Raw genomic sequence first — 10,544 nt, 5'->3', positions numbered from 1 at the left:
GGGCACTGAAGGAAAGTCTGAGGGTCATGAGAAGAAACACCATGCCCCTGAATCACCACTCCCCAGAATCAGACACACAGAGGGGTCAAGGGTGGGAAAGTTGTATCATGGCCTCCCTCAGCACCCACTAACCCATGATGATGGGCACAGTGGTACATTGTGATGTCTAAGACCCCAAAGCCACCATTGGCTGGGGGAGCGCCTAGCTGACCAATCAGAGTGAAGGGTGTGGCTCCTCATTGTCCTGGGAAGGTATATATAGGGAGGTCAGAGGCAGAGATTCTGGGTTAGGCCACTTCATGGTGTCATCATGGCTAAGGTAACCAGGAAGCCACGGCAGCCAAGAAGAGTTGCAGTGCGGTTTGCTTCAGAGGATGAAAGGAAGAAAGAAGCCCCTTTGGCAACGGAGATACAGAGGCAGTGTGAAGGTAAGATGATTCCATCGACACTCCCCAGGTTCTCCATTGACTTTGGTGCCCAAGACCTCTACACTGCCCTTGCCTGGCGCAAAAGTCCTCATCAGGCCACCTCCCTTTTCATGAAATCTCCCTTCCAACTCAGTTGTTATACTCTTTCCTCAAAACTCATACCCTTCTCTTGTCTTTCAAGGCACGAAATATGACCGTGAGGGTCAGAAGACCTCTCAAAGGAACCTTGAGAAAGAAAATCCGATCGTACGCCACTCCGTCGAAGAAGGTGAAGAAAACAAGAGAACCAAACTGTTTTCTCCGTTCCTGTGCACGTGAGAAACGGAACCAAAGCCGAAAAAGGTACCAAAATATGAGTCAGAGTCAAAGAAGGAGGCAGAATCAAAAGAGAAGATAAGCTCAACCACCCCAGAATGAGAGACCCTGGAGAGGTACAACCTGGGCAGCCAGTAACTGAATAGAAAAGGTCAGACAGTTTAGAATTGTGTCTCCAGTGGTCTGCTTTCTTAGAAATGGTTAACCAGGAAAAGACTGACTCTCACACTAACATAGTAAACTGATGGCTGCGATTAAAATAAACATCAAATGGTGAAAAGATGATATTTGTGTGTGTGTGTGAATTTTCTGATGGGAAGGGAGGGAAGGAAGAAAAGAGGTGGGCACCTGAGTGGGGAGGGGTGCGAGGTCCCGAGAGATTGGGGAAAGACCTCTGAGGTCCCCAGTTAGCCAGAGAGGAGAGGCCTGGACTGGGTCAGGAGTCTGCACTGAAGATGGCTAACCCTGCTTATCAATTGATCTCAGCGGCAAGGAGGAGTGGTGTGGTGTTACTGCCATTGTTTGGGGTGTGGAATGACATTAGGGTCTAGATTGCCAGAACCCAGATGGGAAGAGGGTTTCACATGGGGATGGTGAATGTCATACTTCCCCTGAGAGAGGCAGGCAGAAATCCCATCCTGGCCACTTACGTCATAATGGGCTTTGTTGCATCACTCACCTTTGCTGTCAGCTAAAGGTGCTCAGGAGGCACAAAATGCTGATACAACTAAAACCCACAACCAGCACTCCCAAAGATTAAAATAATGTTTGGAGGGAACCAGACCAAATATCAATTAGGCCACTGTTTTCCGAAGAAACGGGTGGGAGCAGTGTGTTCCCAAGGGCAGGGCAGTGGAGGTGGCCCAAATCCCGGTGCAGATGTCAAACAGGATCACCACACACAGATAATTTTTTTGGGTGGTGGGCACCATGCAGTTTGTGGGATCTTAGTTCCCTGACCTGGGACTGAACCGGTTCCCCTTCTAGTGAAAGCATGGAGTCCTAACCCCTGGACAGCCAGAGAAGTCAGGACAGAGACTTTTGATACAAGTATTAACATAAGACTGAGTAAAAGCTGGTCTTATATTGATCATCATCCCCTAGTATTTCTAAATAACTACAGTCGTAAAACATTCTTCCCCAAAATAATCTTTTGTAGTCCAAGCTCTGCAAGTTTTTGTGGTTTAAATATAAGAGTATGGGGTATCTACTTTGAAGGCAAATTGGAAGTGGTCAAACAAGAGATGGCAAGGGTGAACGTCGACAGTCTAGGGATCAGCAAACGAAAATGGACTGGAATGGGTGGATTTAACTCAGATGACCATTGTCATCTACTACTGTGGGCAGGAACTCCTCAGAAGACATGGAGTAGGCATCATAGTCAACAAAAGAGTCCGAAATGCAGTACTTGGACGCAATCTCAAAAACGACAGAATGATCTCTGTTCGTCTCCAAGGCAAACCATTCAAGATCACAGTTATCCAAGTCTAGGCCCCAAGCAGGAACGCTGAAGAAACTGAAGTTGAACGGTTTTATGAAGACCTACAAGACCTTTTAGAACTAACACCCCCAAAAGATGTCCTTTTCATTATAGGGGTCTGGCATATGCAAAAGTAGGAAGTCAAGAAACACCTGGAGTAACAGGCAAATTTGGCCTTGGAATGCAGAACGAAGCAGGGCAAAAGACTACTAGAGTTTCGCCAAGAAAATGCACTGGTCATAACAAATACACTCTTCCAACAACACAAGTAAGACTCTACACATGGACATCACCAGATGGTCAACACCAAAATCAGATTGATTATATCCTTTGCCGCCAAAGATGGAGAAGCTCTATACAGTCAACAAAAACAAGACCAGGAGCAGACTGTGGCTCAGGTCATGAACTCCTTATTACCAAATCCAGACTCAAATTGAAGAAAATAGGGGAAACCACTAGACCATTCAGGTATGACTTAAATCAAATCCCTTATGATTATGTAGTGGAAGTGAGAAATAGATTTAAGGGCCCAGATCTGATAGATGGAGTGCCTGATGAACTATGGAATGAGGTTCATGACATTGTACAGGAGACAGGGATCAAGACCATCCCGATGGAAAAGAAATGCAGAAAAGCACAATGGCTGTCTGGGGAGGCCTTACAAATAGCTGTGAAAAGAAGAGAAGCAAAAAGCAAAGGAGCAAAGCAAAGATATAAGCATCTGAATGCAGAGTTGGGGATGGACAGGGAGGCCTGGCGTGCTGTGACTCATGGGGTCCCAAAGAGTCGGACACGACTGAGTGACTGAAGTGAACTGATTGCAATAGGGAGAATGTGTTGAACACACGTTCTTAACATGTCTCAAAATGGAACAGAAAAAGATATTTCTTTAACATGAAAGGATAAGCAGGGTGAGCAACAACTCTGTGTGTGTGTGAGTTTGTGTATCTGTGTGTGTGTGTGTGTGTGTGTGTGTGTGTGTGTGTGTGAGATGGGGCAAGAGGTGGGGATGGATGAACAGACAGCATGATGGAGCAGTGTGACAGGAAGTGTTTCTTTCTGTAGTGAGCTGATTCTTAGAATGAGCTGTTAAGGGAGCCAGAAAGGTCTGACGCTTAGTGCTTGCTCAAGCTTGGGGGAAAGCTGAAGTTCAGAGGAGAGAAGGTTGGTTAAAGCTTAGCCAAGCCAAATCAGTGGGTATATTATGGATGACTGTGAGCACTTGGCCAGTCTCTGCTGTTGTTTAAGAGAGGCAAAGTCAGCCCTTAGACAGTATTGTTGTTACCCAAATTGCAAGTCCATGCGCTTGATGCAGAATGAGGCCCATCAAAAGTAAATGTTTGAGTTTGGGACAGGGAAAGGTTTATTACAGATTCATACAAGGATGAGGGTGGCTCTTGCCCTAAGGACCCAAAGTTACTGAACGTTTTCAGTAAGTATGTTTAAAAGCAAAGGTTAGAGAAAGTTGTGGTAAGTTGTTTCAGACTTCGTGGTGTCACACCCTTTGTGCTTAAGGTTAGGTCACGGTCAGGTAATGATGTTCCTAAATATCTCTATCAGATGAATGTCATTTTCTGTCCTGACAAGAGAGGGCAAAGTCTCAAGGAACACCTTGCACCATGAAATGTCCCATCCTGGTCAAACAGAAACAGGTTTCAATTGGCAGCTCCTTCAGGGCAAGGTTCCCATATTCTACCCAGCTCTCATCCTTGATGGAGCCAGGTACCCAACACAATAGGTCCTGTCTCCTCAAGCTGTCCAACTGAGGAGACCAGTTCTCACAGCCTGAGACCCAGAAAGATGGCCACCTGCTATTAAGTTGCAGAGACAGGGATGGGGGAGAGGTTCACCGCTCCTCACGGCCTGGGCCAAGGCTAGTGGAGGGACTTCGTGAGGGCTCTGAATCACTAAAGGATGTAGTCCCCAGTCTATTCCCTGGGACCATCCAGCTCACCCACTGGCGCAACGTTGGGTGATCTCCAGGCCCTCCAAAAGAATGCCAGAATCTCTCTTCTCTCGCTTTCCACCTGATGACCACCACACCACCCTTACTTAAGCACTTCCCCAATGAATGGTCCCTCACTGGCAGTAACTGTGGGCAGGGCCCACTGTGGTGCTGATCAATAGCTGAGCAGGACAATGAATGGCCACTCCTTGACAGTTGGCTGCTTGTAAATGGGGCCATCTGAGGCACCAAGCAAGGCTGAGCCACACCTGCTGCCTAGGAACAGGGTGGGTTGAAAAGAAGCACACCAATGGCTAACTGCATAGGGCTGTGCTCACTCTGCTCTGTTACACTGTGCATAGAATAAGAATCACTGTGAGGTTAAGGTTTGTCAAAGTAGTTCTCGAGGTGGGCTGGCTTGCACATTCTTGTTGGCTTTGAAATATTAGCTATGCTATATGCGGCACATGTGATCATGTGGCAGCTGTTGGAGGGGCATAGATGAGCACTGTTGACAGGCATGCCTGGGAATACAATGAAAAGAATGATGTACAAAAGTTAAAGAAGCCTGTGAAATCAAATCCTGATTTGGAACAGAGTCAATGAAACAGAGTAAAGCACACTGGACCCAACGTATCCTTAGGTAACAGAGCAGCATGAGCACCGCCCTTAGCGGGTAGCCATTGCTGTGCCTGATTACTCCATATCCTGTTACTAAGCAACCGGTCTTGCCTAGCAATTGGACAGCGCAACCCTGGGCCCTGCCCATAAGCAACCAACTATCAATGAGGTACCTACTGGTACTTCTCTTGCTCAGCTATTGGTCAGCTCCACAGTGGGCCCTATCTGATGATCACTGTTAACGTGGGCCCACTGGGGAAGTGATTCACTCAAGAGTTAGGGGCACAGTGGAAAACTGACCCTTGCCTTTGGGCACTTTCCTTTCCTTTGCTTCATTTTTTTTTTTTGTAAATCGGGAATGTATTTCTGGTAGATGGGGCAAGGTGAGTTTCCCTCCTCAAGATGAGTTGAAGTGTCCCCAACAATATTAGCGCAGGAGGCATTTAACACTTTCTTTGCTCTGAAGTGTAATCTTATGGAGACGGTGTATAGATCTTGGGGCAACGGACTGAAGATTCACCAAGCCTTGGGGTCTCTAAAGCTCACTGGAGTAGAACAAACTTCCAACCTGTTCTTAATTACCTGCTCGCTCTTAAGTTCCTTAAGCCCCTCAAGAACCCCCGATAGGAAGAGGGTGGTCTAAAGATGAAGTGACTAGAGGACTCTGAAGTGCTGAAATGGGATGAACAGTGTTTGGCAGAGGTTCATACAGGGATGGAGGGGGCAGGAGTGTTGAAGGGGGACATCCAAGTCAAAGAATAAAGGGCACTGAAGGAAAGTCTGAGGGTCATGAGAAGAAACACCATGCCCCTGAATCACCACTCCCCAGAATCAGACACACAGAGGGGTCAAGGGTGGGAAAGTTGTATCATGGCCTCCCTCAGCACCCACTAACCCATGATGATGGGCACAGTGGTACATTGTGATGTCTAAGACCCCAAAGCCACCATTGGCTGGGGGAGCGCCTAGCTGACCAATCAGAGTGAAGGGTGTGGCTCCTCATTGTCCTGGGAAGGTATATATAGGGAGGTCAGAGGCAGAGATTCTGGGTCAGGCCACTTCATGGTGTCATCATGGCTAAGGTAACCAGGAAGCCACGGCAGCCAAGAAGAGTTGCAGTGCGGTTTGCTTCGAGGATGAAAGGAAGAAAGAAGACCCTTTGGCAACGGAGATACAGAGGCAGTGTGAAGGTAAGATGATTCCATCGACACTCCCCAGGTTCTCCATTGACTTTGGTGCCCAAGACCTCTACACTGCCCTTGCCTGGCGCAAAAGTCCTCATCAGGCCACCTCCCTTTTCATGAAATCTCCCTTCCAACTCAGTTGTTATACTCTTTCCTCAAAACTCATACCCTTCTCTTGTCTTTCAAGGCACGAAATATGACCGTGAGGGTCAGAAGACCTCTCAAAGGAACCTTGAGAAAGAAAATCCGATCGTACGCCACTCCGTCGAAGAAGGTGAAGAAAACAAGAGAACCAAACTGTTTTCTCCGTTCCTGTGCACGTGAGAAACGGAACCAAAGCCGAAAAAGGTACCAAAATGTGAGTCAGAGTCAAAGAAGGAGGCAGAATCAAAAGAGAAGATAAGCTCAGCCACCCCAGAATGAGAGACCCTGGAGAGGTACAACCTGGGCAGCCAGTAACTGAATAGAAAAGGTCAGACAGTTTAGAATTGTGTCTCCAGTGGTCTGCTTTCTTAGAAATGGTTAACCAGGAAAAGACTGACTCTCACACTAACATAGTAAACTGATGGCTGCGATTAAAATAAACATCAAATGGTGAAAAGATGATATTTGTGTGTGTGTGAATTTTCTGATGGGAAGGGAGGGAAGGAAGAAAAGAGGTGGGCACCTGAGTGGGGAGGGGTGCGAGGTCCCGAGAGATTGGGGAAAGACCCTGAGGTCCCCAGTTAGCCAGAGAGGAGAGGCCTGGACTGGGTCAGGAGTCTGCACTGAAGATGGCTAACCCTGCTTATCAATTGATCTCAGCGGCAAGGAGTAGCGGTGTGGTGTTACTGCCATTGTTTGGGGTGTGGAATGACATTAGGGTCTAGATTGCCAGAACCCAGATGGGAAGAGGGTTTCACATGGGGATGGTGAATGTCATACTTCCCCTGAGAGAGGCAGGCAGAAATCCCATCCTGGCCGCTTACGTCATAATGGGCTTTGTTTGCATCACTCACCTTTGCTGTCAGCTAAAGGTGCTCAGGAGGCACAAAATGCTGATACAACTAAAACCCACAACCAGCACTCCCAAAGATTAAAATAATGTTTGGAGGGAACAGACCAAGTATCAATTAGGCCACTGTTTTCCGAAGAAACGGGTGGGAGCAGTGTGTTCCCAAGGGCAGGGCAGTGGAGGTGGCCCAAATCCCGGTGCAGATGTCAAACAGGATCACCACACACAGATAATGTTTTTGGGTGGTGGGCACCATGCAGTTTGTGGGATCTTAGTTCCCTGACCTGGGACTGAACCGGTTCCCCTTCTAGTGAAAGCATGGAGTCCTACCCCTGGACAGCCAGAGAAGTCAGGACAGAGACTTTTGATACAAGTATTAACATAAGACTGAGTAAAAGCTGGTCTTATATTGATCATCATCCCCTAGTATTTCTAAATAACTACAGTCGTAAAACATTCTTCCCCAAAATAATCTTTTGTAGTCCAAGCTCTGCAAGTTTTTGTGGTTTAAATATAAGAGTATGGGGTATCTACTTTGAAGCAAATTGGAAGTGGTCAAAACAAGAGATGGCAAGGGTGAACGTCGACAGTCTAGGGATCCAGCAAACGAAAATGGACTGGAATGGGGTGGATTTAACTCAGATGACCATTGCATCTACTACTGCGGGCAGGAACTCCTCAGAAGACATGGAGTAGGCATCATAGTCAACAAAAGAGTCCGAAATGCAGTACTTGGACGCAATCTCAAAAACGACAGAATGATCTCTGTTCGTCTCCAAGGCAAACCATTCAAGATCACAGTTATCCAAGTCTAGGCCCCAAGCAGGAACGCTGAAGAAACTGAAGTTGAACGGTTTTATGAAGACCTACAAGACCTTTTAGAACTAACACCCCCAAAAGATGTCCTTTTCATTATAGGGGTCTGGAATGCAAAAGTAGGAAGTCAAGAAACACCTGGAGTAACAGGCAAATTTGGCCTTGGAATGCAGAACGAAGCAGGGCAAAGACTACTAGAGTTTCGCCAAGAAAATGCACTGGTCATAACAAATACACTCTTCCAACAACACAAGTAAGACTCTACACATGGACATCACCAGATGGTCAACACCAAAATCAGATTGATTATATCCTTTGCCGCCAAAGATGGAGAAGCTCTATACAGTCAACAAAAGCAAGACCAGGAGCAGACTGTGGCTCAGGTCATGAACTCCTTATTACCAAATTCAGACTCAAATTGAAGAAAATAGGGGAAACCACTAGACCATTCAGGTATGACTTAAATCAAATCCCTTATGATTATGTAGTGGAAGTGAGAAATAGATTTAAGGGCCCAGATCTGATAGATGGAGTGCCTGATGAACTATGGAATGAGGTTCATGACATTGTACAGGAGACAGGGATCAAGACCATCCCCATGGAAAAGAAATGCAGAAAAGCACAATGGCTGTCTGGGGAGGCCTTACAAATAGCTGTGAAAAGAAGAGAAGCAAAAAGCAAAGGAGCAAAGCAAAGATATAAGCATCTGAATGCAGAGTTGGGGATGGACAGGGAGGCCTGGCGTGCTGTGACTCATGGGGTCCCAAAGAGTCGGACATGACTGAGTGACTGAAGTGAACTGATTGCAATAGGGAGAATGTGTTGAACACACGTTCTTAACATGTCTCAAAATGGAACAGAAAAAGATATTTCTTTAACATGAAAGGATAAGCAGGGTGAGCAACAACTCTGTGTGTGTGTGAGTTTGTGTATCTGTGTGTGTGTGTGTGTGTGTGTGTGAGATGGGGCAAGAGGTGGGGATGGATGAACAGACAGCATGATGGAGCAGTGTGACAGGAAGTGTTTCTTTCTGTAGTGAGCTGATTCTTAGAATGAGCTGTTAAGGGAGCCAGAAAGGTCTGACGCTTAGTGCTTGCTCAAGCTTGGGGGAAAGCTGAAGTTCAGAGGAGAGAAGGTTGGTTAAAGCTTAGCCAAGCCAAATCCGTGGGTATATTATGGATGACTGTGAGCACTTGGCCAGTCTCTGCTGTTGTTTAAGAGAGGCAAAGTCAGCCCTTAGACAGTATTGTTGTTACCCAAATTGCAAGTCCATGCGCTTGATGCAGAATGAGGCCCATCAAAAGTAAATGTTTGAGTTTGGGACAGGGAAAGGTTTATTACAGATTCATACAAGGATGAGGGTGGCTCTTGCCCTAAGAACCCCAAAGTTACTGAACGTTTTCAGTAAGTATGTTTAAAAGCAAAGGTTAGAGAAAGTTGTGGTAAGTTGTTTCAGACTTCGTGGTGTCACACCCTTTGTGCTTAAGGTTAGGTCACGGTCAGGTAATGATGTTCCTAAATATCTCTATCAGATGAATGTCATTTTCTGTCCTGACAAGAGAGGGCAAAGTCTCAAGGAACACCTTGCACCATGAAATGTCCCATCCTGGTCAAACAGAAACAGGTTTCAATTGGCAGCTCCTTCAGGGCAAGGTTCCCATATTCTACCCAGCTCTCATCCTTGATGGAGCCAGGTACCAACACAATAGGTCCTGTCTCCTCAAGCTGTCCAACTGAGGAGACCAGTTCTCAAGCCTGAGACCCAGAAAGATGGCCACCTGCTATTAAGTTGCAGAGACAGGGATGGGGGAGAGGTTCACGCTCCTCACGGCCTGGGCCAAGGCTAGTGGAGGGACTTCGTGAGGGCTCTGAATCACTAAAGGATGTAGTCCCCAGTCTATTCCCTGGGACATCCAGCTCACCCACTGGCGCAACGCTGGTGATCTCCAGGCCCTCCAAAAGAATGCCAGAATCTCTCTTCTCTCACTTTCCACCTGATGACACCACACCACCCTTACTTAAGCACTTCCCAATGAACGGTCCCTCACTGGCAGTAACTGTGGGCAGGGCCCACTGTGGTGCTGATCAATAGCTAAGCAGGACAATGAATGGCCACTCCTTGACAGTTGGCTGCTTGTAAATGGGGCCATCTGAGGCACCAAGCAAGGCTGAGCCACACCTGCTGAGGAAGGGTGGGTTGAAAAGAAGCGCCACCAATGGCTAACTGCATAGGCACTGCTCACTCTGGGTGATCTGTGCATAGAATAGAATCACTGTGAGGTTAAGGTTTGTCAAAGTAGTTTCGAGGTGGGCTGGCTTTCACATTCTTGTTGGCTTTGAAATATTAGCTATGCTATATGCGGCCATTGTGATCATGTGGCAGCTGTGGGAGGGCATAGATGAGCACTGCTGACAGGCATGCCTGGGAATACAATGAAAAGAATGATGTACAAAAGTTAAAGAACCTGTGAAATCAAATCCTGATTTGGAACAGGAGTCAATGAAACAGAGCAAAGCACACTGGACCCAACGTATCCTTAGGTAACAGAGCAGCATGAGCACGCCCTTGCGGGCAGCCATTGCTATGCCTGATTATCCATAAGAAGCACCCCTTGGCTAGTAATTGGAGCCTGGCCCTGCCCCTGGCCCAAAAGCAACCAACTACATGAGGTACTACTGGTATTCTCTTGCTCAGCTATTGGTCAGCTCCACAGTGGGGCCCTATCTGATGATCACTGTTAACGTGGGGCCCACTGGGGAA

General features: G+C 47.0%; 1 protein-coding gene and 1 pseudogene across 1 annotated transcript; both read left to right on the top strand.

The window, feature by feature from the left end:
* The first annotated feature begins 310 nt into the window (after positions 1-310).
* Positions 311-825, top strand: LOC108635383 (annotated as a pseudogene).
* Positions 826-5,862: 5,037 nt separating this feature from the next.
* LOC108635382 (spermatid nuclear transition protein 3-like) lies at positions 5,863-6,376 on the top strand. The gene is made up of 2 exons (XM_018045546.1): positions 5,863-5,979; positions 6,161-6,376. The coding sequence occupies exons 1-2, from the start codon at positions 5,863-5,865 to the stop codon at positions 6,374-6,376; spliced, it is 333 nt and encodes a 110-aa protein (XP_017901035.1).
* The last annotated feature ends 4,168 nt before the right edge of the window (positions 6,377-10,544 follow it).

Source organism: Capra hircus, unplaced genomic scaffold (genome assembly GCF_001704415.2).
Source record: "Capra hircus breed San Clemente unplaced genomic scaffold, ASM170441v1, whole genome shotgun sequence".
Lineage (NCBI taxonomy): Eukaryota > Metazoa > Chordata > Mammalia > Artiodactyla > Bovidae > Capra > Capra hircus.
Note: the sequence above shows the minus strand (reverse complement) of the source record. Positions and strands in the feature narration are given on the sequence as shown.

What these genes read in the sequence shown, in the direction of transcription:
- LOC108635382 (XM_018045546.1), top strand. Translation starts at nt 5,863, where the DNA reads ATGGCTAAGGTAACCAGGAAGCCACGGCAGCCAAGAAGAGTTGCAGTG. An exon ending in GATACAGAGGCAGTGTGAAG is followed by an intron (nt 5,980 to 6,160) that starts GTAAGATGATTC and finishes TTGTCTTTCAAG; the next exon opens with GCACGAAATATGACCGTGAG.